General features: G+C 31.5%; 2 protein-coding genes across 2 annotated transcripts; one reads left to right on the forward strand and one right to left on the reverse strand.

The window, feature by feature from the left end:
- The first annotated feature begins 363 nt into the window (after positions 1-363).
- On the forward strand, positions 364-2,055 carry LOC130802392 (uncharacterized). Its single transcript, XM_057666398.1, has one exon. It carries the CDS (start codon positions 364-366, stop codon positions 2,053-2,055), a length of 1,692 nt encoding a protein of 563 aa, XP_057522381.1.
- A 3,049-nt stretch (positions 2,056-5,104) lies between these two features.
- On the reverse strand, positions 5,105-7,459 carry LOC130802405 (photosynthetic NDH subunit of lumenal location 1, chloroplastic). Its single transcript, XM_057666415.1, has 7 exons — positions 7,210-7,459; positions 6,813-6,896; positions 6,649-6,722; positions 5,855-5,977; positions 5,700-5,771; positions 5,507-5,603; positions 5,105-5,398 (listed from the first exon to the last, which is right to left on the reverse strand). Exons 1-7 carry the CDS (start codon positions 7,337-7,339, stop codon positions 5,295-5,297), a joined length of 684 nt encoding a protein of 227 aa, XP_057522398.1. The 5' UTR covers positions 7,340-7,459; the 3' UTR covers positions 5,105-5,294.
- Positions 7,460-21,081: the final 13,622 nt, after the last annotated feature.

A 21,081-nucleotide genomic window follows, 5' to 3' on the forward strand; every position in this document is an offset into this window, starting at 1 on the left:
ATATCATAAGCTTTTCACTAAATGGAAAAGGAGAATAAAATCACAAATTCATAAACAATATACATTTCTTTTTGGACAGCTTCATATGAATCAAAAGAGCTAAACAAAGACATTGCAACTTTCTGATTCCTATAATAGTCGTTCTGGATGTCATTGCTGGATTTTGCAGAGCAGCAATTGGAACTTAACCATCTGATGAAGTGAGCAGCATTAGTACTGCTTTCTTTTTTGGGTAATATTTATGTGATCATGATCTGGACAAGTTTTGAGTTTTTTACCAGTTTATTTTTGTCTTTTTGCTGACTGTTTGCTTGTTTTCAGTTAAATTTATGATTTTGGATTGAAGCTATTCTTTCTGTAAAGATGTTTGGACGTTCTCCTCTTTTGAGATCTGGGAGCTTTAGGCCTGAAAACTTAGGTCAACATGCTCTAGCAATGATTGGAAATGTATGTTTCAGTATTTTTGTTGTTGGGGTGTTAATTTTCACCATTATTGCCGCTACTTATGAACCAGAGGATCCTCTTTTCCATCCTTCTGATAAGATCTCCAACTTCCTCACGTCAACCTCCAATGCCACTTTTGAGTCTGATAGTACTGTTATTAAGACTGGGGAAGACTTCATGGCAGCAAATCAAACAGCGTTCAACACTTTCATAAACATTACTGATGTAGCTGATAGTGCTGAACTTGCGGCTAATGTGGGGTCTGATTGTCAAAATGAGACCGGTAAACCAATTGACTGCAAGGACCCAGAAGTTTTCCATACTATGATGAGAGCTGCCATTGAGAAGTTCAAGGACATTCACTTTTACCGATTTGGAAAGCCAGTCCGTGGTGATGAGGATAACACTTGTGACATGGCATGGCGGTTCAGACCTAAAGAAGGGAAGACTGCATCTCTTTATAAGGATTACAGGAGATTTGTGGTCTCTAGGGCTGAGAATTGCAGTTTGAGTGTGACATCAATAGGTGAGTACCATACTGGAGTTAATGCAAGGAAGAGGAAGCTAAACAAGCAAGCTGTCTTTGAGAAGGAAGCCCAAAAAGGTGAAGTGACTTCTTTGCCGGTTGTTGGGGAAATAGTAAATGATAGCCTTCCTGTTGTTGAATCAGAAGCAGCATTCAAGAGTGGAAAGTACTTGTACTACGCTGGGGGTGGAGATAGATGCAAGAGCATGAATCACTACCTTTGGAGTTTCTTGTGTTCACTTGGTGAAGCTCAGTATTTGAACCGTACATTGATCATGGACCTGAGCATATGTCTGTCATCTATGTATACCAAGACAGGACAAAATGAGGAAGGAAAAGATTTCCGATTTTATTTTGATTTTGAGCATTTGAAAGAGGAAGCTTCGGTTTTGGATCAAAACCAGTTTTGGGCTGATTGGAACAAGTGGCAGAGGAAAGATAGACTAAGTCTTCATCTTGTGGAAGATTTTAGGGTTACACCTATGAAGCTCAAAGATGTGAAGGATACGTTGGTTATCAGAAAGTTTGGTACAGTTGAACCAGACAATTACTGGTATCGGGTGTGTGAAGGAGAGGCGGAGTCTGTTATTCAGAGACCATGGCACATGTTATGGAAGTCAAGAAGGTTGATGGACGTTGTTTCTGCAATTGCATCTAGGTTGAACTGGGACTATGATTCTGTTCATATTGTTCGAGGGGAGAAAGCGCTGAACAAAGAACTTTGGCCTAATCTTGACAAGGATACCTCACCTGACACTCTTCTTACGACATTAAAGGACAAAGTTGAGGAAGGAAGAAACCTCTATATTGCTACAAATGAGCCTGACAGATCATTCTTTGATCCCTTGAAAGACAAATACACGACTCATTTTCTAGACGATTATCAAGATCTTTGGGAAACAGACAGCGAGTGGTACACTAAGACGAGGAAACTCAACAACGGAGCACCTGTTGAGTTTGATGGTTACATGAGGATATCAGTTGATACAGAAGTGTTTTTAAGGGGTAAAAAGCAGCTGGAGACCTTCAATGACCTTACAAGTGATTGCAAAGATGGGGTAAACACTTGCAGCAGTTCTAGTTAGTGATGATCTAATATTGTATATTTTTGTTGGTATCTTTTGTTATCTTAGCTATTATCATTTGTTACATTGAACCAATAGTTTACCGCCTGATCCACTAAAGATATTGGGGTTAATGGAATGTTGCTTATAGAATGCTGTTAAATTTGTTCACTTTTTTGTTCTGGCTACAAGATCCTTCGTCTAAGCAAAGGATATTGATCCAGTAATTTATGTTCTTCTGAGTTAGGTAAACCTTCTCAGTTCAAACCTGCAGTCTACATGACCACTTATATTGAATCTCCCCTTTACTCCTCTATTTCCCTACAATGCCAATAAATTTGCAAAATCCGACTGAATAACCGAATTTGTAGCCCTATTATACATGACCACTTAAAATGAAATTTATGTTCTTTTGAATTTTGTTGAATTCACTGAAACTTTTGTACCAAACTAATCTTGTTTGCAATTCATCTGAGTTGATCTCTATCTTATGAGCATTGATTACGCTCGATCAAATGAAAATAAGGCAAATAAAAACAACACCTTAAAAGCCAAATTTGTATCAAAATGACAGTCCAAAACAAAAAAAAAATAAACCAAGATACTAAATGAAACCATCAGTTACAGATGAATTACAGTGGTAAACCAATCTTAAGAAAAAGCACCCCTATAATCTTATCCGATGCTATAGACAAAGCTCCAAACTTGTTTCCAAGCAAATTTGAGAGTCCCTTAGTGGAAAAGGCTATCAAATTGATAGTATTTTTCATTAAGGTCAAGCTTTAACTGAGAATAAATATTTATGGCGAAAATGAAAATTAAATTGAGAGAAAAAGATGGCTTGGGTATAGGATTGAGATAATATAATTGTTGTAAAAGTGAAGAAATGGTTGAATTATATTTGTTTTAATCTTAGTCATAATTTAAATAATTAAAAGACAAAATAGAGAATAAAAATTATTTCATACAGATCAACACAAATAATTAGCCTTATTTGTTGAGAATAAATATGGAAAAATTCGACATGGAAAAAATATTGAAAAGAAAAATAGAGTATTAAAGACAAAATTTGTTGAGAATAAATATTGAAAAATTCGACATGGAAAAAATAGAGAATTTAAAGAAAAAATATGGAATAAAAACCGACAAAATAATTTTAATATTTTTACTTAATTATAGAGTATTTATATAACACTTGCTACAATAGTTTTATTTACATAACTTAGAATATATTATGTTCAATTGAATTTAAAAATCATATCATATCATATAATAATATACAATTAAAGAATTAGAAAATAATTATTTACATATAGTCAATAATCAATTATTCACTCTTACAATCATTATGTGTAATAAACATATTATATTATTATTATATTTTACTTGAAATAATTTGATAATGATAGTATGTAATTGCATCGTACTTTAAACTTTAAAATGTATATAAATATATATATATATATATATAAATATATATATATATATATATATATATATATATATATATATATATATATATATATATATATATATTTCTGTACTAGTTTAAGATAATAGTAATTAAAATTTTAATAATTTGTTTATATACATTGACATAAGATATTAATTAAAATTTGATAAATTTAAAAAGTCAATAATGTTAGTTAAAAGTTAACTACGGCAGCATTGAGAACCTACCCCTGCATATGTGAAGTGGGTGCTTGAAAATAGCCCCTTTTTTTCAATAATCATTAAATTTAAGAAAATTTCTTGCAAAATATTAATTATTTCAAAGTTTTTGATGTTGCATTCACTTTACACAAAATAACACAAATAATTAGTAAAGCAGTTAGTCTCTTGAGAGACGTATCTTATGTCCAGCCCATTAAAGATTAATGACTACTTACCGTGTTCTTAATGCGGATTTACGTTATTTTAATGCTTACTTACCGCATCCTTAATGTCTACTTTCAATATCTTTAATGTCTACTTATATTATTTTTAATGCCTACTTACAAAAAATATATAATGGACTAGCTCAATTAGGGACTCACAAAAATTTGTGTTAGTTGAGATTAAGTTTAAAGAGATATCAAAGAGAAAATGACGAAAAAAGGTGATAATTGTTAAAAATGGAGGTGGGGGATGAGGGCGAGGCATCAGCGGTCTATCTTACTGCCCTACAAACCTCTCAATCCAAAGAGAACCACTGTTGTTAGGGTAAATACATGAATGGGCAGTGTTTACAGTATTTGTTTTGGGGCCTCCAATGATTTGCCCATCAAGGGGAGAAACACGTAAACAACCCCTTTAATGATTGATTAAACCGGATTATCGATCCGGTATGTTTAGGGTTAAAGTAGTGTCGTGCATTTTCATCATTTTATCCTAACTTCACCACCTCCCTCAGAAGTTGCTATTCATTCCTGTTTTGAACATTTTAAAGACAACAATTCACTCTTACATAGTCCATGTGGGATTGTCAAAACATAACTTTATATTTGGGATAGCTTGTAGGGGGATGATTGGGTTGACTATGAGTTGAAAAAAATGAAATTCTGGATAGAGTTTATGTAAGGAATGAGGCTCCAAAGTGTGCTCAATTCAATTATTCCTAAACAATCACTTTACTTTTCAAATTTTAAGTTGTTATGGTCCAAAATTTTTTTTGAGATTAGGGGTTTACTTTTAAATGTCAATTGATTGATTAGATTGCGTTATTATGAGCATAGTGCAAAAACAAGATTCCATTGTATTGAATTGGTCGAATCGTAATTATTTTCAAGTCTATCAAACAATCGCAATTAAATCTTATTTTTGTTACTAATGGTTCGAAGAATAAGAAAAGTAAAGCATCTAATGTGAAAATCTAATCCTTTTTTTAGTCTTCCTAGTTATTATCACTAGGGATATAACTCCTTAAGAGGTCCGGGTTTTAGATTCTCAACCCTAAACCTAACATTAATGAGATCCTTAACTAGTAATTGATAAATTATTTATCGATTCCTTGTTCGCATCAATTATCCCCATATCGCATTCAAGCAAATCCGCCTTGCTATATACTGGGTCTAACGCAGAATTGCTAGAGTAACATCGAAATGGAAATACATGTGCAATACCTTTTGCTATCGCTACATGAGTATAGTTGACTTAAGGATTATACTCTGATTCTTCTAGAAGTACAATAATGTCAGAGCCTTAATTTCAGAAGATTGGAGTCGGCTACATGAACCAATATATCAGTTCCAATACAAGAAACTATATGCAGATAAATTATACTAGATTTCAAACACCTTGAAAGAGTCAGCAACAACTTTAAGCTTATTTCGGACTCTCCTCCATCTTCTATCGTTTGCTGAAACAGTTAATGTGTAATATCTCCCTGTGCATCAACCAAGATTCAAGACCAATTTACATAAGTGATGATTGATGCATTAGTATTAATGCATAAAAGTCGAATGCAAAGCTGGTAGATCAAAAAACGACTTACCATTAGCAATGGCGATTGTTGTGAAACGAGTCACAGAGAAATTCGGAGAAGTAAGATTGTACTCAAAAGTGTAGTAATTTTTTCCATCGACTGAACGCTGAATTCACCCATCAGAGGTCAAAAGTCAGAACCTTTCGACAATCAGAAAATAGATTGAACTTTCGAGTACAATTGTTCGTCTTGGCTTACTAACCTCTTGTATGTCTTTAATGAAAGTCGCTTGGTTTGGTGCTGCATATACCTTGTTCACTAAATCTTGAACTACCTGCATAGCCATATACAGGATCAAGACACACAAAAAATACATTTGAAAACTATAGATTAAAGCTTAAAAGTCCAGATCAATACATTTTCCATTGGACCCAAATCATGGATGTCATTCTTGTCTGTAGGTATAAAGCTCAATCTCACATTCTGAAGCTGCAAGTACCTGTCTTTAAATGCAGAATCATGTGCTATGAAGTCGAATTCCTGATAAACAGAAACACCCATGTTACGTTTAGAAATGCTTTAGAGTATATAACATATATAGTGCCTCAATCATCAGCTTAGGTGCACTTCATTTAAAAGTGGAGTATTCAGCGTCAAGTATGGGAAGCAGTGGAGAACCTATAATGCATCCACACTTCTAACCCAAAAGGCTCTCATGTGAGGGGGCATGTTAGAGTATATAACAGTCACATGATTCACTAGTCTCTTTGCAAATCGCAAATAAAAAAAAGCGAATCATTGTCGAATTTGGGCTATTTTAGAATCATTTAGAGTGAATCGCGAATTCAAAAAGCGAATTGATTGGCGAATTACGTTACACTGGTATATAACATATCCTAAACCCTCAACCATCAGTGTAGCATTTTAATTGAGTTGGTTCCTTTAGAGTTTCATCAACAGTTACCTAAATGCTTCTGTAAAAGGTTAAGTCGATAGTCAAGTGAGATCTTATTTGAATCGACTAATTGCATACTTTCACAATAGTAACTTTTTTTAATTTTTATATGTGTATAGTTCAATATAAAAATTATCAAAATAATACATTGGATTGCGTAAAAGGATATAGTAAGTATAGTGGAACGGAGGAAGTATGTTATATATACAATCAAAAACAAACAACAATATAAGTAGGTTTTGTAGTAGGTATATACCCTCCAATCTGATGGGTAAACATAAGAATAGCCGTCTTGTTTATCAACAAACTCCATATAGTTTTCAGGGATTTCTGTGAGGTAAAATCAGTAGAAATGTGTTTAGTCTTCCATTAGATAAACAATAAAATACATTCAAAAGTTACATTGATTTATAGTAATACCTTTACATAAAGCCGAACTAGTAGGAATGAAGCTTAGAGCAAGCATACCGGTTTTCATCAGTAGCGATCTTCTCTCGCAACCACCTAGCATAATCAATACCACCACAACAATATAAACATCCAAAGATAATTAATTATTTTTATTGTTGATGAGAATTAAATCTCTCTTGCAAGAGTAAAAGGAAAAGTTCTTAACTATTTGACTAACTTATAATTCTTCAAAATACCCAAAACTTAATAAAGTAGACTTTCACAAATTTTTTTTTTAAAAAAATAGATAGATGGAGGATCATTATTATTATTATTAAAATAACTTATGATATTTCACATAACCATAATTGTAAAAAAAAAAAATTAAAAAAAAAAAAGAGAAAAGGAAAGAGGGGTTGGAGCTTACGAGAAACAGAGGAGGTATCCTTTGTAATGTAATTGATGAATGTTGGTATGGGATTGACGGAAGAACACATTATCTGATTAGGCGGAACAGCAGCTGTATAACTATACATCCATGATGTTGATGCTGCCATTGCTTAATTCTCCAACTACTCTTTGACGACGTTATATTCTGAAACACAGGCAGTCAGGCCTAACTCCATTGTTTTATGCCTCTGAATCTGGATAATATGTCCCTCCTTCCTGCTTCACCACTCACTCAATTAATAGCGTCCAAAAACTTTAGATAAGACACTAGATCAACTACTTTATTACACGTGTCATACACGTCTTACTCTTTATTTTATTAAAACATTTTTTTAAAAAAAATAACTATATAGGCATTGTGTCCGGTAGGGGTGTTCAAAACCGGATACCGGGTTGACCCGGTTCCGAAAAACCGGGTACCCGGTTTTCCGGATACTTAAAATTCTGTTCGGATCCGACCCGATTTAAACCGGGACGAAAACCGGATACCCGATTTTGTTAAAAACTTTTTTTTTCCTTTATTTCTTTTAACATTTTTTATATATATGATTCAAATAATATTAAAATACTTAACTTAATTAGTGATAAACTATTAAAATACAACCATTAGGTAATTAAAATACAACAATAATTCCATAAACTCATAATTCCATAAACTAAAAGCAAGCGATTAAAATTTTTAAGTTGAAACTTCAAACTCCATTAATCATCTTCAACGATATCAAGAGTTTCATCGATTATGACCTCCGAATGATCCAAAATTAATGCATTACCTAAACCAAGAGCACGATCAGTTGAATTCAAGTTGAATTCCAAGACCTTTCAGCTAAGATAGTCACCACAAGTCACAAGTCACAACTTACATGAATATTCCAATTTACCTTAAGATAATCGCAATTTTCAGCTAAGTTCATCACAAACAGCTATACTAGTATTTTAAATTCCGCCTTTTGCAAGTATTTTTCTATTATCAGTCACACATGAACTTCAGACAGTAGCAACAGATACAATTAATGAATTAAAACATTGATTCTCATTCTCAACCTAAACAATAAATATCCCTCTTTTCAAAAAGTACACACCAATCCAATTGAACAAACTGAAGAAATTGTTTGGACATACAGCAAAGATCTAAACTTTTTATCAAATCAAAAACATGAAAAAGCAAGAAACTTTTTATACACCAAACAAAATTCCAATAAATTATTGAAAAAAACAATAACCCATCATAAAAAAATAAGTAAAAAATTGAAGAGAATTTCCATTTACCAGCACCCTTTGCATCAGCTCCATGAATGAGAGTAATAGGAACCATATGAGGTTGAGGAGCATTGGAAACTTCATAAGACTCTAAATATGAAATGTGACTCACATTTGCATAATCAAATCCTTCAACAAATACCAATAATGTTACAAAACAAACCAAACCCAGAAAAATCCACTCCCAAAAACCCATCATTTCCAATTTTTTGGTTGATTAATGTACAAAAAGAGCTCAAATTTGTATACCCACAAAAAATTTCAAATACCAGAAGTTGTAATGTAGTGTAATCAAGGTTTAAAACAAAAAATTTCAAATAGCCAATTAAAGAACTGAAGAACTGAAGAAGAAGAAGATGACGTCTCAACGTGAATGGTGAAGAAGAAGCAAGATGACGGCGTGAAGAACTGAAGATTGAAGAAGCAAGATTAAACTTGAATGTTGATTAATTGTCAGTGAAGAGTGAAGGAGGAAGAAGCCAAGCAGCAGTCAGCAAGAATGAAGGAGGAAGAAGACGGGATACTGGGATAGGCCCAAGGTTGATTAATTTATTTAGGATTTTAGGGTTTTGGAAATTAAAAAAATAAAAAATAAAAAAACAAACCGGATACCGGGTACCCCGTTTACCAAAATTCGCGATCCGTATCCGACCCGAATACCCGGTTTTTAAAACCGGGTTCCCGACCCAAATTATCCGAATTTGGTAAACCGAGTAATTTACCCGGTTTTAAAAATCGGAAATCGAATTTTTCGGATCGGGTTTTCAAAACCGAATATTTTTGAACACCCCAAGTGTCTGGGTCATGTGCCTAGTGGCTCATTCTAATTGGGCTGTGCCGTGATATGCTCAACTTCATCAAACAAAACGTTAATCTCTCAAATTTAGCATATTAAAGAATTTTTAAAAAGATAATAACTAATTGTATGCTTGTTTGGTAAAGTTTTAAGATACTTTAAATACGTATTTACAATACGTCAAGTTGAGGTTCACAATATGTTAAGTAGACATTTAATACACTCAAGTGGGTACTAAGGATAGCTGAAGTAAGCATTAAGAATAAGTAAGCCTTAAGAATATATTAAATAAACATCTAAGTATGCAAAATATGCATTAAGGATAGCTGAAGTATGCTTTTAGCTTACATAAAATAGATATCAGGAAAAGTGAAATAGTAACTCTATAGTAAGCAATAAAAAAACTCCGGTAAGTATTAATGATGATAATTGATACCTCAAGTTGGTATCAAAGATACCTATAGTTGTCATTTAGTATATCTTAAATTGGCATTAAGGAGTTATTAAGTAGGTATTAAGGATATTTCAAGTTGGTATTAAGAATACATCAAGTAGTCATTAAGGATATATCAAGTTTGCATTATGAATACTTCAAGTAGTCATTAAAGAAATCTCAAGTTGACATTTAGGAGACTTCAACTAGACATTTGAGTTATCTCAAATTGGCATTAAGGAGACTAAGTAGATATTAGTGATATTTAAAGTTGGCATTAAGGACACTTTAAGTTGTTAGTAAGAATATCATAAGTTGGCATTTATGATACTTCAAGTAGTAATTAAGGATATCTCAAGTAGTAAATTAACTTTTTGTATGTTTACTATATTTAATATTATTATTTGCTATGTTCATAGGAAACAGTGATAATAATACACTACATATTATCTATCACATTAACGTATACTAAAATGTCTACTTGAGGTATCTTAGACCCCTACTTGAGGTATCCTAAACACCTACTTAAAATATACTAAATGTCTACTTAACATATTGTGAATCCCTACCTAATGTATCTTAAATGCCTACTTGAGGTATCCTAAAACCTCACCGAGTAAGCGTGTAGTACTCATGGTCGATTTTTGGGCCCTCTTGGGTAGCCAACCGCCTAGGTCCCCTAGAAATAAGGAGCCACAAATATTAAATGATGCTATTCAGGCCCGGTTCAAGCAATACTTTTTAAGTGATTTGTTTGTAAACTTTTTTATATTTGAAGTTGTATAATGTTACAATATATTTTATTTTGAATTATTTTTCTTGAAATGAAAAAAATTCTATTCTTTAATATAATGAAGCGCCCTATTTTTGAATACATCACGAAAATAAATAGGGCCTCTAAAATCTTTGTTCCACTCCCGATAGTATTTACTCTACGTTTTCAATTTTTTTTAATATAATGGGTAAATCTAATTAGAGATCATCTCTCAAAGAGACCGTCACACATAAAAATTTATACTATTTTATTGTAGACAGAAACTAATATGTAATTTTCAATGTTCATCACTCTAGGATCCCATTAGGATATTATGTGTTATGTATTTATATAAATTAAGTGATAATAATTCATTTAGAGACGTGTGATTTTATTATTACTGATATTATATGTTTATGATAATATTGTTTAGTAATCCTAGTTATATTGTTAATTATATCTATTATTTTGAGTAATAGTTATATATAGGTTTGAAATTTGTTGTTTGAGAATAAAATATAATGAGGGTCAATTAATTTATATATATAGAGAAAATTAAAATATATATAAATTAAATTGAATTAGTCGATATATACGACAAGTTTGATAAAATTTTCAATTGAGACTAAAAATAGAATTTAAATTATTACAAATAAATATTATATGTTTTACATGGTACATGATGGTATAAATAAATGAGGATATGGTGAATAAGTTTACATGATGGTATAAATGTCCAACTGTCCAAGTAGAATATTTTAATTAATTAACATATTAAAGTCTCCCTTTTGACTTGATGTCCAAGTAGGAAGTAGGAGGAGAAGTGAACACTAATAGAGTAATAGACTTTTACTACTATTTAGTATTTACCATGGTCAAATTTTTTGAGATGACGTCTCAAATATGGAAGTAGGTTGTTATGTGGTTTGTCATGCCTAACACTGTTTTTTTTCCTCTCCTTAACTAAAATTACTTTAATTAGAAAGTGTTATTGTTAGTGGGATTTCGTTTGTTTTTTATCTTTTTTACTTTTAAGGTTTTTTTTATCGCTTTCTTATTTATTTTGTAGGTTGATAGTATGTCTATGGAAGAGTAAGGACTAAGGAGTAAAGTTACACCTAATACTAATACTTCCACTATTCCGTTTTAGTTGTAATACAATAGCTATACATAGGGATGGCCACGGGGCGGGTTACCCGGAACCGAACCGGTCCCGAACCGCTTGGAACCGGAACCGTTCGCGACAGGTTCCGAACCGCCACGAACCGCCGGAAAAAAACTGCATGAACCGGACCTAAGAATCGCGGGTTGGAACCGGAACCGGTCCGGGTGAACCGGAACCGGGACCAGTCCGGGTGAACCGACCCAGCTGTTCCATGGAACCGGAACCGTGAAAACTAGCCGTTTCTAGCCGTTGCCATTTTCTCTATAAATACGCATCACTTTCAATCATTTTCATTCACAACTCATCTATTCTCCTACTCTCTCTACTTACTCTCTCTACTTAATTACTTAATTACGCAATTATTCTCTTAATTACATAATTAGTTTTTTAATTATTTCTTAATTTAGTTAATTACATAATTAGTCTATTAATTATTTATTTATTTATTTTTTAATTCTATTATTATTTCAATATTATCATGTCTTCTTTTTTGAAAAAAGCCTCTAAAAAAGTTACTAAAGTGGCAAAATCATTGGGAGGTTCTAGCTCCAAAAGAAACGCCACTTCAACTCCGTCGGTATCAACAACACCTTCGATTAGTAATTATAATTATGAACCAAATTATCCAGAAGGGTACGACCAAGAATTACACAATTATGCAGAAGAAGTGGAAAGAGAAATACAAATTGATGAAGAAGAACAAGAAGAGGAACCACGATCCCTATTGGGATACATAATTCTCGACAGTCATCAACAAGATCACATGAAGAACAACAACAACAACAACAACAACAAAGACAAGCTCGTGGTAAACGAGTCAATTTCCAAACTATCGGTTAGTTTTATAATTTTATTCTTCAAATTGATTAAATTTTAAATTATTATTTATTTATATATTGTGGTATATATCTGAGTATGTCTTTATATTTAAATTTAGATGAAGATGAACCAGTAAGACAACCTTTTCCAGCAATGCCACCTCCTAGTGGTAGAGTTGTTTCACATGTGTAGTCGTATTTACAAAAGAACCAATCGACAATCCAGATGTTTTCTTATGCACTTGTCAAATTTGTGAAAGTCAAGGAGTAAAGCCCTTAATTTCATACAATTTCGCCAGAGGTAAATACTTTTTCATTTTTTTATACATATATTATATATTCATATTTTATAAAAATTTATTTATTGTGTTTTGTGAATACGTGTTAGGTGGTGGTACGGGATCTTTTAACAAACATTTGGCAAAGAAGCATGGAATTACAAAAGAAACTCATGCAGCAAGCGACAGTGGGACCACAAGTGGAAGCCGACAGTGGGACATTCCCAGCACATGTATGCCTTTTAAATATAATCACAAAAGATAAAGAGACGATATAAGCAATTATGTGACCAATATCAACTAAAAAAAGTGTATTGGTCATTAGATACTCCTACACGTTGGGGCTCAACCAACGATTTATTAAGAAAAGCGATTGCTTATCGTCCAGTTATAACACAACTGTATAGTGAGTGTACAGATAGCTATATAACTGATGACACATGGGAACTAGCTATAGGTGTACATAAAATATTAGAAGCGTATGACCACGCAACTAATATTTTTTCATATGTTTATGAACCGAACGTCCACTTAGTAATAAGTGAGTGTATTACTATTTTTTATCATCTTCTTAAACATACGCATGATGATACTAACCCATATTTAAAGTCGATTCTTGCAGATATGATGGATAAATGGAAGACATATTTTACCGATTTTTCTTATATTTATGGAATTGCAACCATTTTAGACCCATGTTTTAAAACAGAAGTCCTTACTAAAGTAATTGGATTTTACTACCAATCATTAAATCGCCCGCCTAGTGATGTACATAATTATGTTGGAAGTTGTAAAAAACTTTTAGCAGAACTTTATGATTATTATGCTAGTGTATGTAACCTAAAACGCGATACGTCTAGGCGTGCAAGCGTTTCGGCACGTCCCTCTTATTATAATTCCGTAATAGCTAATATAATGAGCCAAGATGATAGTTTTGTAGGATCATCTTCTTCTTCATCCTCTTCTTCATCCTCCACTTCATATTTAGAATTAGATAGTTATCTTAAACACCACTTTGAAATTGACCAAGCTAGCTATAATATTTTAGAGTGGTGGAAAGAAAAATCTGTAAAATTTCCCATATTATCGAGAATTGCAAAGGATATCCTTGCAATTCCTGCTTCTACAATTGCGTCGGAGTCTGCTTTTAGTGCAGGTAGAAGAGTTTTAGACGAAAAGAGATCTCGTCTTGCTCCACATAGTATTCAAATATGTGTTTGCAAGAAAGATTGGGATCAAGCGGAGATTCGAACACAAGGACTAAGGAATGATGATGATCAAGATGATGATGATGATCCATGGATGATGATGGATACATCTGCCTCATCGTCAGGAGGAGAGTCAGCGGAAGCGTCTAACCAACCAGATGATGATGAAGAAGACGAATAGGATCAATCGGACAACGATAAATAAACATTCAACAACTAAAAATAAAAGGTATGACAAAGAACTACATGGGCTTTAATTCCTTCGGGATACGTAGGCAGCTTAGTATTTCTTTGGGTACTAGGTTCAAGTCCATTTTCTCCCTCTTTTTTTATTAATCATTTTTATCGATATTATCATTGATTCGTTTCTTATTAATTTATTTTTTTCATTCTTTTTAGTAAATATTTTAATAACGATGACAACTTGACAAGCAATGAATTTGGCTAATAATCAAGTAATCATCAAAGGTACGTTTGCAATATTATAGTATTTTTATATTATATAAATATTTAAAGAAAAAATAAAAATGGAACCGATGGTCCAACCCGCCCGTCCCGTGAATTGGAACCGCCGGAACCGCCTCATGAACCGCCAAGGAACCGTTTGGAACCGCCCGGAACCGGAACCGGTCGCGACAGGTTCCAAATGGAACCGGGACCGGATAAAACTGGAACAGAACCGGCCCAACCCGGAATCTGTTAAATAATTGGAGGGGGGTTCTGTTAATAGTCAATTAACACAATTCACACACTGAACAATGTAATTCAAGTATTAAGATTTACTAAAGCAAACAATATGGATGAAAATGCAAATCGTGACAAGAACTTCAACCCGGATATGGAGATATTCATTTCTTACTTTGAAAACCTTGATATAATGAATGATTATGATATTTTTGAAGAGTACACAAGTGAAACTTAGGGGATTTTAGATATCATTTTGAACTTTGGTGTAACCAATTTTAGGACCTCAACTAGAATTTTAGGACCTTTAACCAGAACAACAACATAATGAACAACCTCAATTAGAATTTCGGGAAGCTTAACTAGAACAACGACTTAATGAACCAAAGTAGCATCATATTGAACAACCACAAACCTATTGTAGGGAAGTAAGTATTAAAATCAAAAAGTTAATTGTACAATAGTTAACTTGTCTCTCTGAACAACCAAATAGAATCCTGCCTAAGGGATCTATAAAAGCAACTGCACTACAACTTAATGTTTCGTAGTGGACGGTTTGGAGACTTTCGGAGAAAATGGAAATTGGTAACATTATTGATGTTAGTAGCAAAAAAGGGTGACAGTAGGAAAGAAAACAAATGTGTTTAACATGGATACACTCAATGTCATTCAATTTGAAAATAGAACAACCATTAGGTCAATTTCTAGTGAAATGAAAATCAGACGTTTACAAGTGTATAGAATGTTAGAAGCAGGAGACCTTAGATCACACACAAATTCCATCAAACCAAAGCTTTCACATGAACACAAACTTAAGCGACTTCATTTTGTCCCAAAATTATACCGCCTACTGTTAACACATTACCAAAATTCAGTTTGATATAAAATGCAGTTCACATAGATGAGAAGTGGTTTTATATGAGTAGAGAGACACAACGATTTTACTTATTCTTATGGAAAAAGGAGGAGCCATATAGGTGTGTTCAAAACAAGAATTTCATAGGAAAAGTCATGTTCATAGCTATTGTTGCTAAGCCACTTGTTAACACTAATGGGGACATATTGTGGGATGGGTTAATAGGTACTTTTCCTTTTACAGAAACACAAATATCAATCAAAAATTCAAGAAACATGCAAGCAGGTAAACCAAAACTGAAAGCAATAACAAAAGTCACAAGGGATGTCATCAGGTAAAAGTTAATTGCGAAATTGTTACAAGCAACCATACATGGGAAGAAAAGGTTAGATAGGTTGGGTGAATTACCAAGCCAACTTGAAGTTCCTTCAAAATTTATAGAGTCGACTCATCAATTTTTATGTCACGATGTAATAAATCTCAATGTTCTTCCACCTGATGAAGATTGAGATTAATTATCTATAGGAAGTGACTTTTTCACTAGTGGTGATTATATGGTGATTTCAATTGTGTATGTTGGTGATAATTATTATGCATTGGTATTTTAATAAACGACAAAAAAACATAGGCTATATGCTGCGGTTCGAGGGGAACCGCAGCATATAGTTTGCTTTCCTTTTAAAAAAAAGTGGACTATATGCTGTGGTTCCCTAGAATTGCAGCATATAGTTGGCTTTTATGCTGCGGTTCGAGTTTTGAACCGCAACATTTGTTAATGGCCCATATGCTGCTAGCACAAATATTTGGGGTTAAAACCGCAGCATATAACAGTCAAAAAACCGCAACATATCTGTTTTTTATCCACTAGTGTTTATACATGTGAATTACAAACCCTCTTATTTTTTGTCAAAGGCTTAAACATTATAGGCAAATAAACTTTTTGTAAAAGCTACATGTTAGATGAAGCATTTTGTAAAGCATTGAAAGGAACATATAATATTTTGTAATCACATCACTTGAAATTCCTTGCAAATTGAATGCATACAAACATGAATAATGTAACTATAGGCATTCATTCATCATTGATCATATCACTTGACATTCTTTGTTTACACACGTTTCCTGTGACATACTCAAAATTTATAATCTTAATCATTTCCGACTAATTCTTAATTCCTTCAATTTAATTCCTAATTCTTGATTATTGAACTCATCCAACTTTACTAAATTCCTAAATCTTATTTCAACTAATTATCATTCTTGAATTAATTTCAAAATTTCTATTTTATTAGACTCTAGATTGATTTAATATCCGACTTAATTTTTGAATTCTTTATTATTTATTTCATTTTACATGTCCGATTTCTTAAATTAATTTAAGTATGAAACTTTAATTTTTTTTAATTTTAAATATTGTTTTTATGAGCCCAAAAGTTTTAGTTATTAATTTATATATTACGGAAATTTTAAGTCATGTAATTAACTTAAGGTTTACTAAAACTCTACGTTTAAAAGTTCTCATTTCTTAATTAATTTCGTTAACGATTATTTTAACGACTTTAATACTTTTATTTAAACTATTTTGGACTAATTTTTTTTATATATTATTATTAACCTAAGTTTTTAAATAAACTAATCCTAATTACCAATGTAACCTTAGTCAAACCTACCTAGATATTTTATGTTTGCCTATTTACACAAGTAAAGTAGGCTTTGAGAAAATGCAATACCCCCCTTACCAGCCATATGACCTTAAGATTTGTACTAAGATTTTGTATATTTTTTTTATGTAAATATCTTACCTAAATGTTCCGTAAATTTTCATATACATTAGTAGCCATGAACTAACTTAAAGGGGTACCTTAGAAAAAGTTGCGCAATTCATCAAATACAACCCAATTTCTAACCGTGGGTTTTGTGAGCAAGCCTTTTAATTTCTTCCATTTTTTTTCTCCTAAATTTACTTCATAACACCACTTACTAATTCTCTAATATTAATTAGTTGAAGAAAATCAAGAAGAAGCTTAATACATCACTTAAATAGCTAGAATTATCATTTTTTTTGGAGCATAGTTAGGTATTTTTTTGGTACTTGAAATATCATCATTTTGGAGTTTGGAGTACTTAGCTTGGAGGATCATACTACTTATTTTTTTTGGTGTTAGTATGACATAACTTCTTACCCTACTCTTTATATGAAATTTTACATTATATTTACTTTATAATATGCGAAATATGAAATATATTGAGTATGTTTAAGTAGGAGGTTAGTAAGAAAATTATGATTAACATTAAATTTAGTGTAGTCATGGTAAATATATTTTTAGTATGTTAATTATAATATTTGGACATGTTTAGGAAGTTGGGTTAACTATTACATACTAGTGATATTAAGTATTGTCTATGTTATAACTAGTGTTACTATATTTATGATTTATGTAGGAATGTAGTTATATTAAGAATGGTTATGTTAGAATTATAGTTAATATTTATATGTAAGCCTTTAAAATTAGTTTATAAAGTTGTGTGTTATTTCATGTATATTTTTTTATTTAGTATGGTTATGCTAAGGATGTTGTTATTATACTTTATATTTTATATTAAAGCTTATCCTTAAAGTTACATTAAATATTTAAGCTATTGTATAAAAGTTTCTATTTTTTTGGTTTTTTATATAAATTAGAATTTACTATGATAAATTAATTAAATTAAGTTGTATTAAGTGAAAAAGGCAAACAAATACTCATAGGCCATTCTGTCACTATCATAAAAAAAAAAGTGTTATTTACAATTTTAAATTTTTACAAGTTATTTTTATGATAATAATAAAAATAACAAGTTAAAAAAAGATATATTTGGAAAATTTTTGTTTGTTATTTATATTAAAGTGTTTTCTTAAATACATGAGATTTTATTATAAAAAGTAACTTTTGTGACATTAATTAGTACAAAATATTTCTTTAGTTGACTATTTGACCAAAATTTATGTAAAAAGATGTAAAAGTACTTTTAATAAACTTGTCTTTTTAAGTTATGTGTGAAATTTTAATTTTATTTAAAGATTAATAGAATAAACTTTTACTTAATTGGTTTATAACAAAAAAATATTGATTTTTGTGAAAATATAAATTTTATCTATTTTATAACTAGAAGTATTATTTTTGGTAAACTTATAAAGTGTTACTTGTTTTATAACTAGAAAAATGATTTTGTCAAGTCATCAGTCTTATTTATTGTATAATTAGAAATTTAAGTTTTTATGAACTTAATAAGTTTACTTGTTTTCTAAATTTGAAATATTGATTTTTTGGAAAGTTATTAAAAGAATACAGTTTTACTTGATTTTTAATGAAAATATTTGTTTTTGTGGAAAGAATACAAGTTTTAATGGTTTTAGAGTTAGAAATGTTGATTTGAGAAATTAGTTCAACACGAATAAACTTTTTAGTAGCTACTTGTAAAAAAAAAAAAATTGGAGAATATTAATAGAACATGAACTTAATGTGAATTTATTTAACAAGTAAACTATTACGTATAAAGTTTTAAATAGATTTTAATGGGTAAAAATTTAATAGCTAACTAGAAGAGCATAAAGGTAAATTTAATATTCTGATTAAGAATTTTATTAAATAAAGAAAGTTTCCACCTAAGTTGGTCAAAGTCAAAGTCAACTTGTAGTAATTAAAATGTGATGTGCTTGTGTGAAATTTTCTGTGTATTGATTAAATAACCCTGATAGTAAGGTAATGTCGAACCATAGACCGGCATGTAAAATCCCGGCGTCCGTATTAGTCGGTATGTAAAATGCGGTGTAAGATAGGGGGTTAGCTACCTATCCTGTAGAAGCTCGAGCATAATTGTATTGGAGGGGTGACGACTCCCACCACAGTTTGATGTAGGGTTTCGCCCTAATCTAGCCAGACCCTTACGTATATCAGGTGTCATATAGTTGTGCTTATTGATCAGTGATAAACTTGATTACTGTTGATGCTATGAGGCATGGTATGGTTATGAGTATAACAAACTGAACTTACTTAAGTATCGAATTGTATAAGTGGCAGTAACGTACTTCTGCCAGGGTTGAAAATGGTATCTTAATGACTTTAAAGTATAGAATAGTAAAAGAATATGGTAAAAGTATATAGTGGTGTCAATTAAATATAAGTTCGTACTTTAATTATTATTTTGTAAATGTAGTGTATTATTTCCGTATTTTGAGCTGGATAGGGAGCTATGCTCGGCGTTAAGCGCTGACCGATTCAATCGGCTGTTATCTGTATTATGGATGGTAGCATGTTGCAGGATTTAGTTTCAGGTTCCAATCCAGGCCGCAACTAACAATTTATTTATGCTATCGAGGACTTAGTTGCAAATTTTTTTATATACTTCATATTTGATGATTTTGACGTATTTAATTTTAATTATTGTGTATTTTTGGAACGAATGATATGTATTTTTATTTTCCTACTTTTATGTAATATTTATCATTTCTAATAAACATTTTTTTTTAATTTTAAAGGTTTTTAGCAGATCAGCATTTTCAGTCTTTCGCATTATTTTGTAAAAATTTTCATTAATGTTAATCACGTATCGAGATTGCAAGTCCTGCTACATTTTCAAATAAGTCATTGAGGTGATTTTTAAAAGATTAATTTAATTTACATCATTCATCATTGTATTCCCAAGTTTCACTTGTGTTATTTCGCTCAAGAAGAAAGGTTTAACATCATTTTAATTAGCACACAAGTAACAATGTTCAACCTCTTTTTGAGTAATCACAAGTGGCAATCAGACCATAATCAATTTATGCATATACCCAACAAGGTCAAACATTTAATCCAACAAACTTTAACATAATCAGATCATAACAGATCATCATAAAGCATTTATCCAACAAGATCAAACATTTAATCCAATAAACTTTTACATAACCAGATCATAACAAATCATCATCAAGTATTTACCCAACAAGATCAAACATTTAATCCAACGATCTTTAACATAACCACATCATAACAGATCATCATCAAGCATTTACGCAGCAAGATCAAACATTTAATCAAACGAACTTTAACATAATCAGATCATAATCAAACAATATTAATTAAATTAAATTAAAAGTCAGGAGATAGAAATGCTTATTTTTCACAACCGCGAAAGCTTATTTTTTGGGGGTATCCTTTTGTCTGATATTTGAGGATCTTCAAATCCAACAGTTTTTTGGCATAATCGACTTGTTTTGGGTGAATTCCAGCCCACCTTATCATCCTCAGGAAGACCATAATAAGTAAGGGTGTAAGTAATTTAGTGAAAAACCGAACACCGAATCAAATCAAATCGAATAAATAATTTGGTTTGGCTATATTTTAAATTTGGTTTGGATTGGACTGAATTTTAATTATAATTTGGTGTTCGGTTTGGACTCGGTCTAGGGTCTAACATAACCGAAAAACCAAAAAAACTGAAATGTTAAAGGCATATTATATCTTCCCTTTGATTTGTTTGAATTTTTGCCCTTATTTTTAGATTTTTGTTAAAAGTTTTTTACTTGTTCAAATTAAAAACCCTAAAATTATTAATATTTATTTAGGAGCTCT

This window comes from Amaranthus tricolor, chromosome 16, assembly GCF_026212465.1.
Source record: "Amaranthus tricolor cultivar Red isolate AtriRed21 chromosome 16, ASM2621246v1, whole genome shotgun sequence".
NCBI lineage: Eukaryota > Viridiplantae > Streptophyta > Magnoliopsida > Caryophyllales > Amaranthaceae > Amaranthus > Amaranthus tricolor.